Source organism: Trichoplax adhaerens, genomic scaffold, assembly GCF_000150275.1.
Source record: "Trichoplax adhaerens TRIADscaffold_5 genomic scaffold, whole genome shotgun sequence".
Classification (NCBI taxonomy): domain Eukaryota; kingdom Metazoa; phylum Placozoa; class Uniplacotomia; order Trichoplacea; family Trichoplacidae; genus Trichoplax; species Trichoplax adhaerens.
Genome location: NW_002060947.1, coordinates 8,082,038 through 8,107,356, shown reverse-complemented (window position 1 = coordinate 8,107,356; position 25,319 = coordinate 8,082,038). Strand labels below are relative to the sequence as shown.

General features: G+C 32.7%; 5 protein-coding genes across 5 annotated transcripts; 4 read left to right on the top strand and 1 right to left on the bottom strand.

The window, feature by feature from the left end:
• Positions 1-25: 25 nt before the first annotated feature.
• TRIADDRAFT_56966 (uncharacterized protein) lies at positions 26-2,038 on the bottom strand (the record flags this gene model as incomplete). Its single annotated transcript, XM_002112648.1, has 2 exons — positions 26-152; positions 279-2,038. 2 exons carry the CDS (start codon positions 2,036-2,038, stop codon positions 26-28), a joined length of 1,887 nt encoding a protein of 628 aa, XP_002112684.1.
• Positions 2,039-3,563: 1,525 nt separating this feature from the next.
• On the top strand, positions 3,564-8,286 carry TRIADDRAFT_63974 (uncharacterized protein; the record flags this gene model as incomplete). The annotated part of the gene is made up of 10 exons (XM_002113086.1): positions 3,564-3,961; positions 4,172-4,229; positions 4,466-4,588; positions 5,628-5,677; positions 6,434-6,526; positions 7,091-7,276; positions 7,384-7,456; positions 7,584-7,640; positions 7,739-7,810; positions 7,915-8,286. 10 exons carry the CDS (start codon positions 3,564-3,566, stop codon positions 8,053-8,055), a joined length of 1,251 nt encoding a protein of 416 aa, XP_002113122.1. The 3' UTR covers positions 8,056-8,286.
• A 1,174-nt stretch (positions 8,287-9,460) lies between these two features.
• On the top strand, positions 9,461-12,274 carry TRIADDRAFT_56964 (uncharacterized protein; the record flags this gene model as incomplete). The annotated part of the gene is made up of 6 exons (XM_002113085.1): positions 9,461-9,885; positions 10,832-10,889; positions 10,990-11,112; positions 11,193-11,239; positions 11,377-11,469; positions 12,055-12,274. The coding sequence occupies 6 exons, from the start codon at positions 9,461-9,463 to the stop codon at positions 12,272-12,274; spliced, it is 966 nt and encodes a 321-aa protein (XP_002113121.1).
• A 2,799-nt stretch (positions 12,275-15,073) lies between these two features.
• Positions 15,074-19,593, top strand: TRIADDRAFT_56963 (uncharacterized protein; the record flags this gene model as incomplete). Its single annotated transcript, XM_002113084.1, has 9 exons — positions 15,074-15,495; positions 16,222-16,279; positions 17,094-17,216; positions 17,537-17,586; positions 17,843-17,935; positions 18,543-18,640; positions 18,808-18,911; positions 19,302-19,373; positions 19,453-19,593. 9 exons carry the CDS (start codon positions 15,074-15,076, stop codon positions 19,591-19,593), a joined length of 1,161 nt encoding a protein of 386 aa, XP_002113120.1.
• A 995-nt stretch (positions 19,594-20,588) lies between these two features.
• On the top strand, positions 20,589-24,808 carry TRIADDRAFT_56962 (uncharacterized protein; the record flags this gene model as incomplete). The annotated part of the gene is made up of 9 exons (XM_002113083.1): positions 20,589-21,013; positions 21,212-21,269; positions 21,993-22,115; positions 22,571-22,620; positions 23,560-23,793; positions 23,982-24,054; positions 24,204-24,272; positions 24,360-24,431; positions 24,743-24,808. The coding sequence occupies 9 exons, from the start codon at positions 20,589-20,591 to the stop codon at positions 24,806-24,808; spliced, it is 1,170 nt and encodes a 389-aa protein (XP_002113119.1).
• Positions 24,809-25,319: the final 511 nt, after the last annotated feature.

Here is a 25,319-nt window from a genome sequence, read left to right as displayed (position 1 = left end):
TAAAAGCCAGTTGCTGTGAAAATCATTATTCTGATACATACTTTGTTTGCAAAGGCTTTTGTGATTTATTCTTTGCACGCCTTTGGCTTCTCTTAAATTTAATTCTAGCCATTTCTTCTGCTTTCTTTTCCTGAGCTTTCCTTCGAAGCCATCTTAATATATTTAGAATAGTATGCCAAGAATTAAAACTGATGCTATTGAACGATTTACATGCAATAATTTTATTGATGTCCTATAGTATGATCGAAAACGGAGTATCACGTATTATTTTCACTTACAATGTAAAGGCTTTTTCACACTGTCGTTTACTATGCTCAATTTTATAAGCGTCTTCTTCTTGCCTTTGTTGATCTTCAAGCTTTCGAGCTTGTTTAACTCTATCTGCTTTATCACGTAACCAGGCTTGATATACTTCTCGACACCTTTCAGCTTGCAATTCTTTCTTTTTTCTTTCTTTTTCAGGGTCTAAATTATTTTCTTGTAATCTTCTCTCAAAGGCTTCCTCTCTTTTTGACTGCAGCCATGCCCTAAAGGCTGCTTCTGCATCTTCACGCGCTTTCCTTTTTGTTTCTTCTTCTTTTAGCTTTCTTTCAGCCTCCATTTCAGCTAACAATCTCTTTTTCTTGGCTAACAATTGCTTTTGATAAGGAGTTAGTCCGTAACTTGACTGTATGTAGTCGTATTCATTATTACGTCTTATGGTAGCCGGAGCAGTGCGTGGCCTAATTATTTTTTTTCTTATCGGCTTTGGTGAAGAAGGGCTCGACGTATTTATCGATTTATTGTTAGTATCGTTATTACTTTGCTTAGTAATTGCTGGACCATTCAATATTTCAGCAATTGTTTCTTTTAATGAATTAGTTTCGGGTTGGCTTGCTGTTTCTTGTATACTAAAATCATCTTGTTGTGCTTGCATATCCTTATCGCCTATTAATTCAAATTGGCCTCCTCTTTCTATCAAGACCGAATCGCTTTCCTGTAAATTTGATTCTTGAAGTGGTGTATCTTCTATCGTTGAGGATGCTTCATTTGATGATTCTGAAATTTCACTGCTTTCCTCTTTCTTATTTTCCTCATCACTTGCTATTTGTAAATTATTAATTTGAGAAGTGACAATAGTTGATTCTATCGGATTAGGTGCAATGTGGTAGTCTAATTCTTGGCCTATTATAGTCTTGAAAATCTGTTCACTTGCAGTAGACGAAATCTCATTTTGATTTTGAGGCTCATTCTTGCTAGGAGGCTGTATATCAATAGTTTTGAGTGCTTCTTCTTCATCATTCTCCATTATGGTGTCAGTGATAAACTTTTTAACACTGTCATTATTCTTTTCCATTTCTCTCCAATTTTCCCATTGCATAGGCTTATGTAGCGAATTTTCAATTTTGTTTGGCTCCATTTCGCTTTGATTTGATTCGTTTGGCTTATCTTTATCATCGAAGTTATTAGCGTTCTCTTTTTCTCTCCAATTACTCCAACTCTGTGAATGTTTCATTCCATCACTATCGAATGCTTCGCTTTTGCTCTCTGTTTTTTCTCTGTCTCTCCAATTGCCCCATTTAATATCTCTTTCACTTTTCCTCCGATTTGATGCAGGCTGATTGTTCTCATCTTCGTTGTACAATTTCGCTTCTTGCTCTCTCCAATTGCCCCATTTAATATCTCTTTCACTTTTCCTCCGATCTGATCGTGGCTGATTGTTATCATCATCGTTGTGCAAGTCCGCTTCTTGCTCTCTCCAATTTGACCATGTATCCGAAGAAGCGCTCGATTTATTCTTTCTATTACTACTTATAGACAAGATGTTATTCTCATTCTTCCATTTGTTATAAGCGTTTTCGCGTTGCTTGAAATCATTTGATGGTCTTGAGGACTTCTCATCCCCATTCAAGAGATAATCATCAGCATGGCTATCATTCAAGAAATTATCTTTTTCGCGATCTCTCCAGTTTGGCCATCTATTACCGCTTTCAAAGTTCAATCGACTTCCGTCATCAGGGCTATCCGGAAAGTTATACTCTTGTGCACGAATAGCCATATCGTTTCGATTTTGTATTGTAGGATAATTATAAGGATAAAGTTATCTTGTAGTGGCAAACCAAATTTGGCTATCGCTTGAAATGGCAACGGGCATATACGAATCCAAAATGACCTACTTGAAAATGGGGTTGAACTGTTTCAACCGATGGCAACTTTAGAATAAACTATTTATTCAATCTACAACGAATGAGTAGATATGCTTGAACGACTTGGGAAATAGGGGATATAAAATAGTCTGTAAAATCGCACTCTGACTATTGCAAAAGTGAATAGCGATGATATTGACTTTTTGGTGGGTTGTGTGGATCGCGAATTGCTTGTGTGCGAAAGCCTTGTCGAAGTAGTATAATGATCTATTGGGATCGTAACTGCTATAAATTAGCGAAGGATATCTTTACTATGGCCTATTATAATCGATTTCAAATATCTCGTTTATCCTGCAGCGCAGACATTGCATTTCTTCTATACAAGTGTCAGCATCATGTTGTTCCTATTGGAGTAGAAGATGTTGGAACAAAGCTGGTAGGATTAATTGACCACCATTCATCATATTATTATGATATTTCTATGACAACCCCAAGTTGGAATGCGCAGCTGCAGCTTGGAGTCGGTTGTGGACATACAGTACTGTGCACTACAGTACAATGGTACCATAGACTGTAGCATTGTACTGTAGAGGTCGTCATCCTTTACTGTACAGTACAGTACCTTGTGCACGACAGTTACAATGTACAGTACTGTAGGGATTCTCAAAGGTGATACAGTACAGCGCACTTGCGCAGTACTGTCAAGGCTGGACTAGGTGGTCATCCTTTTAAGGATTCTCCAAAGCGATACAGTCATGCGCAGTACTGTCATGGGTGGACTTGGTCGTCTTCTATTACAGTACCTTGTACACGACAGTTACAATGTACAGTACTGTAAGGATTCTCCAAAGCGATCCAGTCATGCGCAGTACTGTCATGGGTGGACTTGGTCGTCATCCATTACAGTACCTTGTACACTATAGTTACAATGTACAGTAATGTACAGTACTGTAGGGATTCTCAAAAGCGATGCAGTCATCCGCACTTGCGCAGTACTGTCATGAGTGGACTACAGTACTGTAGCCATTCTCAAAAGCGATGCAGTCATGTGCACTTGCGCAGTACTGTCATGGGTGGACTAGAGACCCTTAGTGGGTACGTTTGTGAGAGGTGACGCCTACTATCGTACGCTCCAAACAATCGTTGACGGAAAGATGCTGGCCGACGATTGGTTGGTTAGACTGTGGATCGATGTAACAAGAGTCACGTCGGAGCGATGCTTCACTCTCTCCTACGGCCGACGTGTTGTGGTTGTAATTCCGGTCCATTGGAAAATTTCATTAAGAAGAAGAAAAATTATTTTCACTAAGTTGAACTACAACATCGACTGGAAGTAGGACATTTCATTGAATTTAGTGGGCTAATTGAAAGGTAGAACTCCTTGGAAAAAGAGCAAATAGTTCGGAGAATAATCTTTGATTTCGATCGAGTATCAAGATGGCAGTTTCATGGATCATTTGTAGTCTTTTAGTGGTCGCTTATCAAGTCGATGCGGACATGAAAGGTCATTTACAGCCGCTAGGCCAAGCAGGACCACTGATTGAAAGCGCCCAAGTCGATGGTTTCCCTAGTATGAAAACTTTCTTCAATGAATATGTGTGGAAGAGTGTTCCATTAGTGATGAAAGGTGCTGCCAAGACTTTTCCAGCGTTCCAAAGTTGGACTGATGAATATTTCCTTTCCTTTCCGGAAACAGCAAATTGGTCCATGTTTGTTGAGAAACGAAAAAAAGAAATTCGCAATCTTGGTGGCGAAGATGCCACCTTTAAAGAATTTCTTTTACGTTACAACCAAACGGATGAATACCTGATTGCCAATGTTCCCCAATATCTCAAGTAAGATTGCATGATGTTCATGTCCATACGAGTATCTTCAACCTTATCAAATTAAACTGTGCTATAGTTGGAAGTTAGGATTAAACCCATCATTTCATCAATGCAATAACATTCTGTTACTCCTCTCTATACGCTGTGTCCACTTTGAATTTGTATACTTTTGGGTAATGAACAACCAAGATATTAAAATCGTTGATACTCTCCATTTAGGAAAGATATCCATTTGCCTTCCGTTTTGGCGTGTGATGTTATCAAATATGTCGATGAGGTAAGTTCATCGTCCGATTGCTAGAGGACTGTATACAGTAGATTGATAGTGTAAAACAAATTTTCTTTCACTACTTGATTCAATCATGGCGAAAATGATTACGACCTAATCAACACCGAGATCGCATGATTTGAACAGTATCCATCGATGCCAATCACTTTTCTATCTAACATGTGTCAACAAACAACAGTTCTTAATTAACTAATAACGGTCATGATGTTGATTCTAACAACTAGGTGATGTGGTTTAGTAGTGGAGGAACCAAATCTGTTCTCCACAATGACGACGTCGACAATGTCAATTGTTTAATCCGGGGTAAAAAAGAACTTATTTTTATTAACAAAAAATACGAAAAAGAGGTAAGCCATGCGGAAGCTCTATCTTACAGTAAAAATGCTTTTTCAACTGTATAAATTATTATCTATTTTATCCAACTTTTCGCCTCATGTTTCTTCCCAATTTACCTTTTTTTTTCTTCCCCCCCCCCCCCGTCCTCCATCGTAGAGTACTACGAAAGAGGTGCGGACATCCAGTCCATTTTTTTTAATCGATTAATAGCCAATGACTGTCCATGTAACAAAGAAAATTGAATCTAATTTATCCTGCTATACAACTTACTATGATTGTATGTAACATATGCATTAATAAAAGATAAACTAGCAAGATCTTTCAATTGGTAGACGATCAGAACAATATGATTATGTGTAATCTACTGTCTAGGAACGCTGATTAATTCACCAATGACTATTGTTTGCCACTAATGAAGTATTATAATTATCGGGGAATGAATGATTACCATAGATAGATTCGCATCGAGAGCAACATGTCCAAAATTAGATGACAAGGAAACTTGTTGATTAAAATGAGATTATTCGTGTTGCCTCTTGACTCAAGTTTATAGTCTTTCTTGGATTTCTCTCCTCTTCCAATGATAATAAGGCTAGCATCGTTGACTTGATTGACTGACTACGTCAACGAGTAAAACCAAACTGTTAATGGATTAATGTAATGTAATTACCTCTGGGGATTTTCTGCATGTTGCGGACGTGACCCTCTAATGAATGGACCACGGAGTCTATCGTAATACAAGAATTGGCTAGACTGCATTTTCGTAGACTGCTATCATCATCACAATATATTATACAAGTTTATTATCAAAAGTTGACTTTATCATCATAATAAGAGATTGACTATCGCGATTACCAACTATATTCATCGCTATCCATTGACGTAACCAAACAATCAGTCGACGTCTATTAGGACGATTGAACGTGAAAATGTTCAAATCTGTAATGTGTGGTAGATCGATGATAAAAGTCCATTCTCTCAGGATAGGACGAGGAAACGATTTATTCATCAATGTAAACATCGTGACGATCGTTTTATTCCCTTTATTAGGTAGCCATTGATCATGAAGAAGGCAGCTATTCTGGTGTGGATGTGGATAAGTAAGTGACTTCGTGATGCGTAAAAGCTTAAAATTGAGCTCCAAACTTTACAAAAGATATAATAATATAATCATGTTGCTCAACTTGAATTAATCATGCCTTTATTGCAACTTTTACTTGGGTTCAATTTTTATAAATTTCTGCATGTTACAATATTAGGCGTAAATTATGCTTGCTTTCGGTATACCGTAATTCAGTGCAACATAGAGTTGGCCACATAAGCGCACAAAAATAGTCTCATTTCTATTTTAGTTATTCATTAAAGTTCCATAAAACTAACGTCTATCATGAAGCGAACTTCTATTTTATAGCAAAGAATTCATGTTAATGTTTATATCCATACTGGCTGTGATATTGATTTTGCCTCTGTAATATCCTACAACTTGACTGGACACTTTTTATTATTTCGATATGCTTAACAAGCTTATATTGCAATAGAATGTTGTACTGTTCCACCACTCAACTTGCATTATGCTAAACTATCGTGATTAAGAATATTCACGTTCTAATTTGACTGAGAGTACTACTTAATTTATTGTCAAATCAAACCTTCATCTTAACCTCGGATGCAATTAAAAATCATATAATGTTTTTAAACAATATGACTTAAATGGAAGTGATGTTTCGCTTAATATCATTGATATTTTATCAGCAGTTGTATCCTCCAAATAACTATCAGTGAATATTAAGACAAATTTTAAATATTGAATTTTAAAGTAATATTTGCACTAACAAAGAGTTACTATCCAATTTTAGGGTTGACTTGAATAAATATCCTGGATTAGGGAAGGTAGACTATCAAGTTGCCCGCATGGAAGCTGGCGATTGTCTTTTCATACCGTATCACTGGTAAAATTATTCATTCTAAAACGTAGACATTGCAATCTTATTTCTAATTGATTCGATAATACCAGTATACTGTACACTATCTCTATTCACAATTCGCTGTATAGTATAGTAGGAAGATGTAAAGGTGATCCTAGAGACTAAAAGTCCGATGTATTTAGTTAAGAATAAAAAAAATGGACTGTTATCTTTATCTTCATATGAAGCTTGATTTTCAATAATATTACTGTAGTGAAAGTGAGCGGTTTTTAGTACAATTTTTTTATCTAAATATGGGTGATATTAAGAGCCTTTTAAGGGTGCCGTTCTAAAATTTGGATACCATAGAACAATAAATACCGGATACTTCAGTTATTGAAATCTCAATATCAAACACTGATTGACCGACAGCAATGCTAACTTTGATACTTATTGAATCAATTGTACTGTACAGTATTCAAAAGTTATTAATTTGACGATAGGTACTATCCTATGTTACTTCTATGTGCTATGTCAAAATAGTGGTAGAACGATTGATTTAATAGAAATCTATTTTTGCGTCAACTTCAAATGATCATTCGCTTTTAGGTATCACCATGTCCGATCATACGACAGCAATATTGCAGTTAACGTGTGGTTCCAACATTATGAGAAACCTATTGACCTTAGTTCCTGCCCGGCTAATCCACAGCCCAAAGGTCTAGATAATTTTGTTTTCGAAACAGAAGCGAATGAAAATACTCAAAGCGAAAGCGGCGACATAAGTTCTATGAAGTAGGATTTAATGCTATCTTAAGAGATTATCGCACTAGCGTAGAGCAATGATACTTTTTTTTATTTTGTGTATAAAGTCCAACTTTGTAACCTATTTATTTTTTCAGAGGATATATCTTAGACACGTTGGGCGATGTGAAGAAATCAGATTTGAAAGGATTTATTGATTTGATGAAAGAGGTTAGCTCATTGGATAATCACACCTCACTTTTGTAGAAGGATTATGTGCAATTTATGACGCCTTTTTGTATCTTATTCGCATGCATTGTTGTATATATTAATTTCACTTGGAATGATACTTCTTCAGGATAACGAAAATTGGAAATGGAAAGGAGATGCAAGTGATGACGAAATTATTACAAAGGTCTGACAATAATACCTAGATATTACATTTATTTTCGTTTATTTAGCAAACCAGTAAGCGATATCTTACCTCATCATTTTTACGTCAATCTGTTGTAGATGTTTAAGGAAGTTGATACAAACAATGATGGCGAAATCAACATTCAGGAAGCTAATCAGATTTCGAAAGCAGTTCGTATTAAAAACTGTCATTATTAATTCCCGTTACTACTAGTGTTAATTCTTAAATCATCGCGATTGTAATAATTAATGTTTGGTATTTCTACTTATTTAAGGTTGATAAAACTCTAAACGATTTGGTAGCTTCGATTTCTGTGCCAATTTCAGGCCGAGAAGGCGGACCTCCCGAGGACGATAATGAAAACGTTGATTTTGAATATGTCGAAGATGATAATGAACAGCGTGACGAATTGTAGTTGTGTTTTACCTTTGACAAATTTTACTGTCTGGAAGACACTTTTGCGTGCAGTTCACCGTAGCTATACGGCTGTCATTTAATTTTGGCAAGTATTTTATGTTAACTTGCAATTGTTTAAAGTCTTTATTTTTCTAGCTCAGAATTTTAATTTATGGACAGTTAGTACGACATAGAGCATTAGCTATTATGTTGTTTCGCGATATATTTAACTGGTATTCGTATATTTTATACTTTTCACCAATTTTTTAACTTATTTGTACGGTGATTAATCATTTAATAATTTGTTTTTATAAGTAATAAACTATGATTAAAACATCTCTTAAACTGCTGCAGAAAGTTTTCGTCATGAATAAATTTTCTAAGCGTAAGAGCCTTTCAATATTCGGCATGCGACTGAGCGATACTGCTTTCTAATTTTTGACTACCTTTGAATCTCCGAAGTTGCATGCTTAGATAAAACATGTAGAACCTCAGCACCAGAAATAATATTTCGTATTGGATTTAATAAATAGTGCTCTCATATCATTGCAGATCTATCAATATTTGATAAAGCTAAACAATAACACTTCTAACTACGTATAGTTAAGACCCAACCTAATAGCTGTTAACACCATTGATTGATTTGGTAGGTTAAATAATTATGATGCCAGACCATTCGAAATCATCGTATTAAAATATCGCTACCAGCGAAGTGACAGAACGTCAAGTCAGTATGATACAAATGTTAAAGCAAACCATGTTTAATCACATTGTAGACAATTAAGTCAATATTTAGTTTGCGTTGATTATATTTCGCTGGTCTAATTAGGCAATATTTTAGTTGTGATTACCTATTTTAACGTACAAGTTATGTCGGTATAAAATGATGTGTAGAGGATCTATAATTTATGCGATAGCATCGAACAAAAATAAAGCGAATTGATGTCGCTAAGTTTACTCAAAGTACATTGGGACATCGTGAACGATAATAAATAGGCTCTTCTATTTTTGGACTATGTGTAAGTTTAACATCCAAAATGTTTATTTAATTTAAAATATCAATACTATAGATACAACCGTAATGATAACAAAATGTACGACTACGAATATAAAATATTTGATAATTGATAGAAAACTTAGTTAACTTGCATCCAGCCTTTTTTTTTATACAAATATCGTATAGAAGCTGAATTACTACCTGTTGGTAATTTTATTCAGTTTACTTCTTGCATAGGGGGGTAATAATGAATACAATTTTTCCTATATAATAAACGCTTTTGTTCCATTATATTGTAGAGAAATCATTAACTATTGTTTGTTACTACTTTAGTCCTACGGGGAGAGTAAAAAAATAATTAATTTTATTTTATCATCGAGACGTAATCATCAAGCGATATCAACAAGTCAAAATAGTTTACTCCGAAATGAAATCTATAGCGATCCCATATTTAATCATCGTTCTATACCATTTTTATAATTCTGAATATGTTCAAGCCAAGGATACAAAAGGGCTACCCGGTCACTTAAAACCATTAGGACACTCTGGTCGCCATATTGAAATTACAGAAATAAATGGATTCCCCTCACTGAAAACGTTCTTCAAGCAACATGTTTCTCAAAGTAAGCCGTTGGTTATGAGAGGTGCTGCTAAGATTTATCCGGCCTTTTCAAAGTGGTCCGACGATTATTTTCTATCACTACCTGAGACATCTACCGCTGAAATTGATATCCAGCAACGCAAGAAACAAAATTATAGCTTACCATATTTGAGGGCAACGCTTGCAGAATTTCTACATCGGTACAATCACACTGATGAATATATGGTTAGCTATATACCTTCTCACCTAAAGTAAGCAACTCTTCTCTTCTAAAACGATCGAATATGTATATATTCTATGAAAATTGAGACTTGTAAACACTTCCTTATAGTTTAATACTTCAAGATCACGAATTTAAACCTAGATATCGGAACCAAAGTTATCGATTTGTACATATCTCACTAAATGCATCCACTGTAGCCAAAGATGATTAGAGTTTTTAGTAGTCCTTACTGTAGCCTGCTCTACGAGGACTTACGATGTCGTGATACATCATGGCTTCTTTAACAATACCACTTTCTAATAGATATATCTATAAGTTCTTTAATGGCGTATTTTCTTTATATCTGCTCCTATCTATTAGCTGATACGACTATTTAAATTTTGTAATTACTGTGCATAAATACTATCGAGTTGAATCCTTGCTATTACTAATATAAATTCAATCGCAGATGTTGCAGGATTCTTTGCAACAATTACTTCACGAGTAAGCGCAGACATTGAATTACTATTGCAGAACTGCTGTCATCGTATGAAAATAAATTGATGAAAAGATATCAGCATACTCTCTTTACGTGATATGCATATAAAATGAGTTACTACTAGACGTGAGTTAGCATGGTCATCATAAAAGATATTTTCATTCCTTTTTTATTTGGAATGCTGAAAGTCGATGAGCTTTTATGTGAAAATGAATTCTCTACAAAACTTTTTCCTTATTTATTAAATAAAATCATCCCAAGCTAATTTTATTGTTGCGAGCGACTTTCTGTTCCAGCTTAAAAATCTAAACCAGAAAAGGGTTTTATTTTCGCGACTTTTGTACAAAAAATCATCTTTTTATGATATGCAAAGATATGAATATCGTTAGTGACTATACTAATGTGAACATCTAATCAATTATTTTTGTTCATCTGTATCAACGAATAATATTTTGATGCTGTCAAATTCTTATTTAGTATCCATTCTATCACATAGGACAGATTTATATCTACCACCATGCGTTCAATGCGACGATCTTATTCATATTGAACCAGTAAGAGAAAATACTAACAGCTATTAGCACCGGTTAAAGTGCAACCATTACTAGCGTAATTTAATTATATGTAGTATAAGTAGTTTGATTACCACTTTAGGTTATGTGGCTAAGTAATGGGGGAACAAAATCGATACTTCATGCCGATCAAAATCATAATATAAATTGTTTAATTCGTGGTACAAAAGATTTCATCTTGATAAATAAGGACACTCCAGATCAGGTATTAATCACTTAGTTGTATTTGTACAGTTGTAAGCTTAGCTCAAGTTATTAATCATGTTTTTTAATCTATTCTGAAAGACATTTATTGATGCTCCTGGTACTTATTCTTATGTCGATGTTGACAGGTAAGCTATTTGCTTATTTAGCTAATAATGATTTAGCAAATACAGTGCAATTTGATTTTAGAATAGCACTAGTCCAATCTAACCGTATACTGTAAACATGATAAAGTAATTCTAGTATTAATGTAAAAATCTTATAGGGTGGATATGGATAAATATCCGGTATTTTCTTCAATCGATTTCTATGATACACACATTGAAGCAGGAGACTGTATATTTGTTCCAGCTAGTTGGTAAGTAAAGTTTATGCCGCAATTTATTTCCAATAATACTACAAATGTATAAAACTAATGAATCGAAGAGCATTATTGCGATTTCTAAATATTGTATATACGCTATCTACTATGCTATTAGAACGTATATAGAAGAGTCTTAAAGTGGAGTATCTGATCTCAGTCGTTATAATCTATAGTTAAACTTAATAGATGTATCTAAAAGTACTATACAGTTCAATTGTGAAGTATTAACCCGATCGAGTTTACCAACTTTTTAAATAAAGTCTCAAATAAAATTACCAAGGTTTAAAACTAGCCAGCTTCCATTAATATAATAATTATATCAATTCCTCAGTTTAATATATATTAATCATACTAGTAATCCATCAATTTCTGTAACTATACGACTTTTAGTATTAACTTGATCTGCTGTATCCATCCATTATTAGCATTGTGCAAGGCGCAACGTTAGAAATAAGGTTTAAGATCTGTCTGATAAAATGACTGAATTAAGGCACTTATAGCAGCCTTTAGAAGCTAAAACATTATTGTTTATGTCCATTTCACTCATATTAGTTACATTACGACATTTAATAATACTAGGTTTCATCAAGTGCGATCCTATGGTTATAATATTGCTGTAAACATCTGGCTGAAGGGAGAAGATAAATTTTTCGATGTTTCATCTTGTCAAGATGTTACTAAGGCCTATAAAACTTTAGATCAATTCACTTATTCGCTTGTAGAACCACCATCCCACGATGGTCGTGATGAGCTCGATGAAGGTGCAGAAATGTTCAGGCAAGCTGCAACATTCTTTTGATGTCCTATTTACGACATCGCTACGATATCCTTGTTCTGCAATAGTGATTTTAGAAATGAAATTAATAAAAGCTTCTTACGATTGTAACTAAGATGTTTATCATCATTCTATAGCTTATTTTTGCATAAGCAATTGGGAGATGTGAAAAAAATTGATTTAAAGACATATATATATTTATTAAAGGCGGTACGTTTAAGGCTCTTTCGCTATTTTTTACAAAATATAACAACTAAATTTCCGTTTGTATAAACGTTTTTTGTTAACTAGGATGCTAAAACTTTAGAAATTGAAGATAACACTGGCGATCAAAGTCTTGTTAAGGTTGAAAATCTCACTTTCCTTGTTAAGTGTCAAATCGATAATATAATCACAAATAATCTACGGCGGTAATAGACAGGCCTAGACACTGAATCGAGTATTAATTACTAAGCTAGGCTTTCAACATGATTGACATTAATAAAAATGGCTATATCACTCATGAAGAAATTGATGGCATTAGGAAGCAGGTTCGCTGTCATTTCATATCGCATATGTATATATTTTGCTTGATTAAAAAATGATTGCTATCCTACCTTTGATATAAAAGAGTCGTGAAAATCAAGGCGTAATCCTAGAACTGATGAATTCATGGAATGCAGCTGAAACAGAACGATTAAGAGCAAAAGGAGACATAAATAATGGAGGAAGCCAAGAGAATGAAAATCATGAGGAATTATAATTTGAAAATATCATATTTCCTACGCGTAATATAAAGGCTTCTTTTTCACTACTTTAACTCTACTTTTTAAACTAACACTTTATGAATGTCAATCTCTTTGCTGTAAATATTTGTCAAGCACCTGTTTTCATCAAAAATTCTTACTTTCCATTGCCATTACCATTGCCAAGATAGTTTGCCTTGTAGTTACTCGTTTAGCTAAAGTTTTTGTCATTGTTTAAAAGAATTTATTTAAGGGCTTAATAACCTCCAAAATTCAAACTTTGTAAATAATAATTGGTCCCACTTACGAATACAGCACGGAACCAATCTACTTCTTGCAGCGCAATTGAACTTCATTAATGTATGTTTTCTTTTTGCATCTTTATAACGCGCTTAATAAAGATAAGAAATGAAATGAGTAAGATTCAAGGGCAATTTCCATATTTTCTAATAGCGAAACTACAAGCTAATGTTATAGATCCTATAATATGAGTAAACGCTATTCTAGATTGTGAAAATTGTTTGATGCATTTAGAATCAAGCAACATCACTTGCACACTTAGGTAAATAATGTGAAGGTAAACATATTCACGAGACAAATTTTGCATCAAGCAAATTCATTATGAAATCGATATGCTAAGCGAATTAATTCTCAGAGACAGAAACTAATATGAATCCTATGAGATGAGTAAACTTTATATTAATATAATTCTGTGGTATTGGTTGATTAATTATAGTGGAAGTCAATGCAATATATATTATATTCCGTTTATTAATCCTTTTCAACAATCATTATTTATAAATATGTATCAAAATAGTAATTACAATAACTTCTAGTCGGAATTGTTAATAAAAATAAGAGATAATTTTTACCGTACTCATTTAAGATAAATTTAAATTTGATTATCTCAGTACAAAATTATGAGATCAGTAACGCATGGAAGGCATATAGCCTTCGCTACATTTTTATAAGACATCCAACCGGTGATTAATAATTAATTATTTCGATGGCAATCATTTATGTGATAGCATAGCGATCAAATTGTTCTGTACAGTACTTTTTAATCTACCTTAATCTTTAACCAACTACGAGTGCTGTAAAACACTATTAGGATTGGAAAAATAGATAAAGGAATAACAATATCTGGCATTTTTTCATGCAACTTCTGCTTCTTTTTAATTCTTTATCTTAAGATTATTCCTCCTAATGAAGGAGATACAGTTTGGCCGGTTATAAGCAATCTATTTTGGACAAAATGTATAATAATAAATCACTATTCAATTATAATGTCATAAATAGTGAATAAGTTAACTTTAGATTCCAGTTAATTTGTAAAAATTTATTAATAAATTTTGGCAAAAGTCAGTGGCATATAAGATTTATGCCTATCAATCCTTTCCAACGATCTCGACTTGCAGCAAGTATGAAGTAGTCATTGCAACAATTCCCTATCAAAATTTGATCATCAAAGTCTACGTTCATTTTTATCGAACACTTTTTAATATAAATGTTATTATTTCAATATCTAAAGACAAGACCAATGATACATGGAAAACCCTATCGCCATAACATCATTCGATGAATCATTTAGCTAGACGATTATTATTTTAGCACTAATCATTTTAAATGGTGTCCGAGAAAACAAAATTACTTAAACTAATACTTACGGGTGAACTTATCATTTTGTCTACTTTAATCTATAGTTTACTACGAATGCTGTAAGCGTGTTATTGCGATTTGAAACATTGCTCCAAAGAGCAATGTTGCCGTAAATCCTCCATATAACTACTAATTTTATTTAGTAATCCTATTTTGCAACTACTTTATCGAATTTATAAGATGTGGGTTTGACCGGATTATAAGCAATTTATTCTTAATCGAATGCTGTAATAATGAATTAAAAATAAAAAAAATTATAATATCATGAATAGCGAGAATAAGTAAATTAATTCATTGTTTATCATGACAATAGTCTAAGTATAGTTATCAACTATTATTGTTTTAAACTCAATTTAACTCAAATAGATGTAAGTCTGGATCATTTACTTATTTGAAATATTCAAAGCTATAAGCAGGTTGAAATGATCTAAAAACAAACATGAATGTCCGTATCTTGTCGTGGACGATCTTCTTTCTCCTTTCTCGTCATCATCTTAGTGCTGCAACAGATGATTATTCATTGAAGATAGGTCATCTAAAACCGTTCGGAGAAGCTGGATCTAAAGTTGAAGTGCAACAGATTGATGGATTTCCAACTATGAAAACCTTCTTTCAGGATTATTGGGCCAAGAGCAAACCATTCATCATGAAAGGTGCCGCGAAATCCTATCCTGCTTTTACGTTATGGTCTGACGATTACTTTCTATCATTTCCGGAAGCATCAACAGTAAATATTTTTGCCGAAGTGCAAAAGAAGGAAAATCGTACGCTGCAACCTAAATTTCCAACATTCCAAGAATTTATACAACGCTATAATACAACACAAGAATACATGGTTGACAAAGTACCTAAATTCCTTCAGTAAGCTAAAAATAAAGTCTATGTTGGCAATTTTATTCTATTTCTTCATGGAGACATTATTGTTAGTCATGATGCTGTAATCTGTTTCGATGGCCTAAAATTTCAACATTGATAGAGCATTTTCTTCATTATCGATTCAAGTTTATTAGAAATGATACAAAGGAGATAGAAATTTCTACTTCATCGTTGATTAGAACTAACTAATATGTTAAAATATAAATCATAGCAGTACTAAAACTACATTACCGTTGCTTGTAATTGATAGAACCATGACCAAAATAAAGTTCTCTACATTCATCAATAATCCTATCAATCGGTAGTTGACGTTTGGCAATTTATTTCAGCTAGTTCGGATCACTACACTAGAGAAGTAACAGACTTTAATATTAATCGTCAAATTTTTAAACATACAGACAAGCTTATAATATTATCTTATGTACTACTATATTCAGCTACTATTCCAATGTATTTCTTTACGTTCATCAATTATTCTATCAATCGATAGCAAAGTTCGGTAGTTCGCTTTAATTAATAAGGATCACTACACTAAAGTAGCAACAAATTTAATATTGATTGTGAAATTTTAACATAGCGACAAGAATATTATGCTATTAGCTTACACACTGCTAGAATCATTAACCCTAACCTTAACATTATATAATATATAAAAATGAATAATCTGATTGTAAAACTGAATGTCTAATATTTGATTTCAATTTTATATAGGAAGGATCTGTGGATGCCGTCATGCATAGCTTGCGATACGATACCCCATTCTAATCATGTAAGAAATAATTGACTACAAATTCATGTCCAAATTTAACCTTCTTAGTGTTAGTCAGCATGAACTATGAAATGTAATAGCGAATTAGAGCAGTCATGAAAGGTTATCGCATATTTCATTGATAAAATTTCTTCGTCTTGAGTGCACCATGTGAAATATGCTATTCACATAAAGTTCCACTTTTTAAATGATATATCGACATTAGATTTTATTAATAGTAAATGAAATATAAATAAAGAAGTGGTATCGTAGTCGTGACAGGCTAGGACCTTTTCTTTATATTAAAGGAGAGTACGTGAAATTAAAGAATAATAGCTTTAAGAGCTGATATAGCCTAGTAAAACTAACGTAATGCTTTAGTTGGCTAAATTGTAGTTCATATGTCAATTTTAGCATTGGTATTTTATATCTTTTGCATTCGATGTATTCGGTATGTAGTTTATAGTGTTATCTAGGGGCAAAGATATCTTTCTTTCCCTTTATACTAATGATATTCCAATCGATACTTTTGCAAATTTCTGTTCCGAATATTCTATTAGTACTGAACGATAATATATGTATTTATCACGTTGGCTGATATAGTATAATAATATTAAAAGATTGCAATACTATTTACTTTGACGAATAATATTCGTTTCTAAATATCAAGTCTTCTTCCCATATATTGTATTTATAATCTGCTATAAAAATTTAAACGGTAATAGCCTAGTATTCGGTATAGATATGGAGAGTATGGTGGCATAATTACAATTATTTATATGTAATATTAAATCAACAATTTGGCACTAATTTAAACTTGAAAATTCACAACTAGGTGATGTGGTTTAGTAGTGGTGGCACTAAATCTGTGTTACATTTTGATGGCTATGAAAATCTTAATTGCCTACTTCGTGGCAGTAAACAGTTCATTATGATTGACAGAAAATATCCCAATAAGGTAAATAGAAATCACATTGCTTTTAATTAATAGCCTAGTTCACTTTCCAGATTAATTTGATATTTTGTTCTGGGGTTTCAATTTAGTCGTATCAACTACTGTATATTTATAACATTTTAAATTGCTTAAACATGATAATTATAAAGTAGTGTAAGCCCTCTAGAAGTAGGCATCAAAGTAGGATTGTCTATTTAAGTTCGTTTCCGATAATTACAAATTTCTCAAGACTTTAGTTTCGATCAGAATACTTACTCTTGACAGCAATCGTTATTGCATAGGATTTTATAATGGCTAATTACTATTACCTCTTTCTTAACCAGGGTTTCATTGATAAGCCAAGAGGCACTTATTCTACCGTTGATGTCGATAGGTTCGTAATGTTAGTCACGGTTAATCAGCCGTGTTGTGTTCTCAGTTCTGGAATTCTTGCTTCTAGAAGATTAGTATTTTGCACTGAAACGCAACTTTTCAACGCTTTATCATCTTATTCATTATCTAAAAGATGGTATAGATCTTAAAGAGTACTAGCTTGATTGAACTAAAACTCGGTTTCAAGCATTATAAGGACTTGCGAGTAAAGATTTATACTTAAAACTAAAAACTAGCATTTAAATCACTTAATGTAGGGTAGACCTAAATAAATTCCCAACACTTGCTAACGCAGAATACCATTTTGCACACATGGAAGCCGGCGATTGTATCTATATCCCTCTCTACTGGTAACAATTTTAATTTATTTATTTTACTTTAGCTATAAAATAATTGAATGCTAGTATTGTTACATCAAAGTGAATATCAGAAAGCGAATATATAAACGTACTATCTAAATTTACTTTATAATAAATCCGTATCCGATTAGGTCGTAATAGTTATTCCATGCTATATCTTCTAAAGTACTACCGTAATAAATAATATTGGTGATGAAAGTTATTTTCTTTCTACTACAATACTTATTCTTCAATGTCGGGATTAGAAATTATTTCAATTTAAATGAAAGTATATTATTTATGCAATTATGCTAAAATCTATTATTATTAACACATTCGTATATATAGATATCTTCTAACCTAATTCTAAGCTAGTACCAGCCAGTAATACTAAGTAAACCTGAAATAATCAGTTTAATTTAACATTTTTTGCCATAATATTACAATTAAACTTTATTCCATGACACTTTAATCGCAGTAAAGTTTATTTCATCTTTGTAGTTGCAACTAATGACATTCACGTATAGTATTTCTAAGTTTACAGTATACCCTCAAAAACATCATTTTAGTTGGCTTTTTAAATTTTATTCTTAAACATCTTTATTCTCTTCGACGCTAGGTCACATCATGTCAGGTCTTTTGGTCATAATATAGCGGTTAATGTATGGCTTGAGCCAAAAAATGCTACATGTATCGACCTGAGCGGGTGCCAAGAAGGTCTGGTTAATAAAACATTCGATCAATTTTCTTTTAGTCATGAAAGCGAGAGTGCTGACGAATCGGAGAATACTGATGATATTACGCGACTGATGTAAATTATACTGCCAGCATGAATATTGTTTTTAATTTAAATCATTTAATTATTCAATAAATAATCTCTTTAGCTAAGAAACTAACCCATTATTCATGTCGTAGAACTGGTTTGAAAGCATCACTTAATACGGAGAAAGTGGTCACCAAGATTAATTTTTTTATATATTTAGATGAGGTTCATCTCAATACCCATTGATTGTTATATATCCAAGATTAGTTTTGCTTTTTTTACTAGCATTTAAAGTAAATATAATGATATTAAATGGCAGCCTAATTGTTTATTCGATAACTTACAACGAGAAGTAGCTTTAAATTAATCACTACACAAATAAAGAATGATTGCGTGTAACTTAAATCAATCAAATGTCATAGATGTTGGAACTTCCTGAAATAGCAATGCAGGACTCTGTATATTTATCTATGATAAAGGTTCTTATACTCTTGATACATTTAGTCTCTTGATCTATTTCTGCATACCTATGATAAAGCCAAAGATGATTTAGTAGTGGGTACTAATTTGTATCTTTATGTCTAACGTTTCATAATATCGCCATTTTTTATATAGATATTTAAGGTCTTTGATACAAATAATGATGGAAAGATAACTAGCTTAGAGGTGGAAAATATCTCACAGACTGTAAGTTGTCTATTTATACGGCATTCAGAAGATTTGTCAAGTACTGCTATTAAATCATTTCTAATGTGACTGGATTTAGGACATAGACCAATTGAATCAATTTTATGACCATATATCCAGTACCAAATTCGAAGCTATCGCTACAGGAAGAGTTATTGATAGTGGCCAAGATTCAGCTCCAACAGTAAAAGTATCGTCTACCGATCAAGATGAACTATAATTAATTTTTTGCAAATTTAGATTGGCTCTAACATAATCTTCATTAGACCATAATATAATTAAAATTGAGAAGAAGTGAATCATCTATTTCTCAGCCTGCTTTGTTGCTAATTGATTGTCCCTTTAATTTATTCGTGATACTCTATGTAAAATAATAACGAAATACAGTAAGACAGCCTTGAAATTGCTATCATGTTTTGACTATTTATTTCAGCTATGAGAAAATTTCATTATAAGAATTCTCTATTTCTTGCTATAATGTAACTGCTAGACTCAATTTCATCATTTCATTGAGTAGCATGATACCATAGCAGAGGTCATAGAGCCAAGCCTATTCTAATTTATTTATAACATAGGATCTGTCCTTTTGCCCTTAGGATTACTGTTTAATCCTATGAATTGATTATATTTAGTTTTCGTTAATTATTTGTATATATATATGTTTGTACGTGCACATCTTTATCGATGCATAAGAATCTGTCCTTAATTAGAACTTGTCCTCTCTCAATCTTACTGCAATTCAGTAAGGAGGCTGCAGGTTTTTGTTGATATGTTACGGATGATACTATCATTTTAATAAAATTTTAGCTTGCCATCTATCATTTCGTCAGGATTTATAATCTAGCAGGGCTACTTTTAAATCTAGAATTGATTTAGGCTTGATGACACATACTTCTCAAAATAACTCTGGCACCTTTTACTGTCGATTTTAAATCTCAGTTTATGCTCGTACTTTGATATTCTCTATTTCGCTGCAGTTATACGTGACAACTTGTTGTGGTAAAAGAATTCACAATGGCGGTGCCTACAAGGTTAATTGTTAAGCCTGATCTAATTAAACAGTATCTTTATTGACAAGTCTATTGTCTATATTGACAATAATTGGGTTTTAAAGTAGACGATTTGTGATTCAAGTGATTGTTATGCCCATAAGTAAGTCTATTTATGAATAATCTGTAGGAGAAGAGCTTAGTAAATGAGTTCAACAAAGTGGAGATGGCTAATCCATTTTTACTCCGTTTAGCTTTCACCTTTTACCTTGTTATTTTCACGTCTGTAGTTTCTTGTGATGATTATTCAGATAGACAAGGCCATTTAAAACCCCTTGGCCTAGCAGGATCGATTAGTGACATTGAATATTATGGTGGTTTTCCATCGTTACAAACCTTCTTCAAAGAATATTATTACAAAAGTAAACCTTTGGTCATGAAAGGCGCTGCTAAACTATCGCCAGCTTATAATCTGTGGTCTGACGATTACTTTCAATCTATTCCTGATATTTCTGACTCAAAAGTTGCAATAGAGCAACCGAAAGATAAAAGCCTTGCATTAAATGTCACATCAGGGACATTTAAAGAATTTCTCTCGCGATACAAGACAACCAGAGAATATTTAGTGGATAAGGTGCCGTCATTTTTAAGGTAACATTGCCAAGCAATTTGTTACTTCAAAATCTGTCGAAAGTGAAGGATTTCATAACGAAATCTACCGTAATAACTTTAGGCTAATGTGAAGATATTTTGATATGATCTGTGATTTTCAAATAACAGCCAAAATCATGTTATTGGATATATACTATGTATATTAATTTTTAATTTAAATCATTTCTGGATCTATAGGAAGGATGTTTACATGCCTGCATGCATATCTTGCGATGCCATTGACTACATTGAAGATGTATGTATGAAAATAGCATGGATTGATCGTTTAACTGCTTGAATTGAATGAACTTATAGTTTCTACACAGAATTTATAATCTTATTTTATAGAAGCTTAATAATACGTAGAATGTCAACATAAAATATAGAGAACGGTAGTAGATGATTAATATGAAATGGAACTAACAGGCTAGTTAAGCAGTATAGAGCAAAACTTTTGAATCAGTTTAGAGTTTACTTTATTAGGGGATTTAACAAATTTTGTATAAACTCCGTTAACCTTACCTTTATTAAGTGATTTCAGATTAGATCTTGGACAGATTGAATATATTACTCCAGTGTTTTTACCATACTAAATCAGTTAAGATCTGTTTCATTAGATTGATTGATGATAGCAACTAGTCAACTTGATTCAGGTCAATTCAGAGCGATCTTGCTAAATTATTAATTAGACTCATTACATTTCCTAACATTATCTATTTAGTTTAATTGGATCAATGTCTTGCTGGAATCATTTAAAAAGTGTTGAGGCCAGCTTTGGATTCATTAGTCAATAACTACATTAAGATAACAAGTCAATTCGAAATTCTTATAACAATTTGCAGTCTCTTTACCTTGCCAAGCGTATCCATGACTTGTATTTGCTATGCAGAAATAGATATCAATCGGTGCTTTAAACGAAACCATAGGCAGTTTATCTTATCCTAGGCTAATTTTTCATAATGTCTGTTCATCTAATTAGATCCTATGGTTTAGTAATGGCGGCACAAAATCTACTCTTCATACAGATAGTATGGAAAACCTTAATTGTTTATTCCGTGGTTCCAAAGATTTAATCCTATTTGATAAATCGTATCCTGAAAAAGTAAGTCAGAGCTAACAATATTCTTCACAGTTTACTCTATCTGTCTTCTTAAATTATGAAACCTCGAAAGAATGAAGACATTAAATTTAAGACTATATTGTAACTGTAAGTAGTCCCAATTATAGCCAGGAGCCCTACTACTATCTTAATTGAAGATTATGTAACTATGGCCATTTCGACAGTTCCAAGCATATTTACTGTTTATTGAAAGTCCTACTTAATTGAAAAACGATTAATATTTATATATGCGTAAAAGGAGAGGTCTCCTAACCATTTCGAATACATTATTGTTCTATCGCAACCTACAAATTTTACAATGAGATTTTAGACAGGAAATTGATTTAGTAGACCTTGTCTTGAAGACTTTATGCTACGTACTATACTATCCATAATTAAGTTTGTAAATTTTGAAAATTTACTAAGGCTTGAGTTTAAACTATATTGATGTTTTCTAGGATATCATAGACGTTGAACTGGGCCATTATTCCAGCGTCGATGTCGACAGGTAAATTAAATTTGATGAATCGTTTATACTGATACTTAGCAACCATTTACACGGTGATGATTTGATACTACATAAAATGATTCACAAAACCGGTAGCATATAGTTGATGAAGGCCTACAGAATATGCAAAGACTCTATAACAGTATGTGAAATTGATACTCGTATATTAACGTTAAAATACAGAAACACAAATTGTTGTTACTAGCTTTGAGTCCTGCACATATTTACTTTCAAATATAGTGGAAAAAAGTTACAAGCGAGTTTACTGACTTAAATATGGAATAAGAATTGAAGTTAACTTAGACATCATATATGGTCTCGCATGAGATGAGAATTATAGATGACATCGGGTATCAAGTCTGTTTTCCGTCAAGACATTTAAAGAAATTAAATTTTTTAATTATCAGAGAATAACTAACGGTCATAGTAGTTGGCTTTCAATCGAAAGGCAGTATGTCTGTCTACCTATTTTGATAGATTGATACATAAAATACCCATACAATTTAACAGGCTAAAATAATTTCATAATAAGCTTTTTCCAATGTGATCGCTTAATAAAAAGGTACTAGCTAGTGTAAGGCATTCCATCAAAGGCATCCTATGCATTTCTTTAGATTGATAATCCAATCCAAATACTTCAAGACCGGCTATTTATCATTTTACTGCAGTATTCTGTCTTATCTAATTACTCGATAATGTTCATCACCAGTCCTTCATATTAAAATAAATAATTATGGCTGCTTCGATCGAGTAAAAGTTGCTATCTATTTTCTTAGGGTGGATCTGAATAAATTTCCAGTATTAGCAGATGTTCAATATCTGAAAGCTCACATGGAGCCTGGAGATTGTCTCTATATTCCTTATTTATGGTAGCTAAACTAAACGAAGCAGTCATATTAAATCTGTTTAGTTAAGTAAGAATACATTGGTTTGTTGTAGGTATCATCAAGTTCGGTCGTTCAATTATAATTTAGCCGTCAATGTCTGGTTTAAACATTATGATCAACCAATCAACTTGAGCTCCTGTAATAGCAAACCTAACAGAAATGTCCCCCTTGATCAATTTCAATTTATTGGAATGAACAATTATGATGCTTCTCTTGGAAATACTGAAGTGGTTGAAGAAGAATATGAAGTTCGTGAAGACGAAATGCCACAAGAAAACAGCTTTGCGTAAGGGGAATAGGAGTAGATAGACTATATAGTTATACGGTTTTGTATGCAGAAATGGTCAATTGAAAATGTAGGTTAGCCACTAAACTGTATCCTAAAAATTTTAATATACGAGTATAATAAAGGCGTGGAAAGTTGAATTCATCAATGAAAGGATACGCAATTAATTGCTAAACATAATTATTTAGGGATTTCTTCCTGGATTCACTAGGCGATAAAGACGAAATTGGCTTAGATGCTTTTATTACCTACATGCGAAAAGTGAGTAGTCAGTGCCTAATGCTGTGGGATAAAAAGTTTTTACATTTTATTTTCTTCTTGCATCATCCTCGTTATAATCTTATTCCAACGAAATTAGAGCAAACTTGATTGATATCTATCAAATAATCTGTTCAATTATTTCCATTTAGGAGACTGCTCGATTAACTAGTATAAACGATGAAAAGCGATATAAAGAGGTTGCTAAAATTTCTAGCAAGGTTGGATGCATTGCATATAATAATTCACTGTAGACTTGGATAATGCTGAAATAAATGCTGATAAAAGATTTTACTATTGAATACTAGATCTTCAAAAAGCTTGATAAAAATGGCGATAACCAGTTAAGTTTAGAAGAAATAGACAATATATCGAGTCAGGTTCGGGTCATGATTCAAGAAATATGGAGTAACAATTTTAAAATTATTTGCGTAAAATGAACGAGATTCTTCATATCTTTTTGTGTGGAAAAGGATGATGAGGAAATTGGCAAAATGGCATCCAACCTTATAACTGACAACGACGCGAAGCAAATTCTAAAAGACGGAAAATCGAAGGATGATCCAATTGTAATTGATAGTAGACTAATTTCTAATGTAATAATAACTATGGATTCTCTAATAATTCTAAAATTTGTCTTTTGGATGCTAATGCCAATCAAAAAATTTATTTTGCTTTCAATTGAATCTAGATATCAAAACCAGATGGAGAAAATCAAGTCAATAACGATCACTTGCAAGGTCACGAGGAGCTCTAGTCCCTACCATATTAGTGTAAACTAATGTTGCCTTTCATCAACAGGATTACCCAATCTTTTATAGCAATTCTATGACTGCTCATTTCGATAAACTTAAAAAATTTTAAATGCAAATTCAATTGAGTTCCATTTCATATAAAATCTGCGAGACAGCAAGTTTACGTGCCTGTATCTTCTATGAAAATTGGACTCATAGTTGGGCAAATGCATATTATAAAGGTAATTCTATCGCAATTTACGAGGGTAACCTTGATTCTTAATTGTAAAATCGATTTGGCATAATTTATTGTAAATTCTATCAAGCGGCAATGTATGCAATTGTTTTATGTAATTAAATTTCTTCTCGGATAAGTATTATCGTTTTTTGGAAATCAAACATCGACTATCCTGCAATCTTGGAATCTTTGTAAGGATCCCTTTCAAGCATCAATTATTTAATACGATAACTCGAATGATCAATATTCATTTTATATTTATTGAATGCTGAAGAAGTCCTCTTAGCACAGCTATT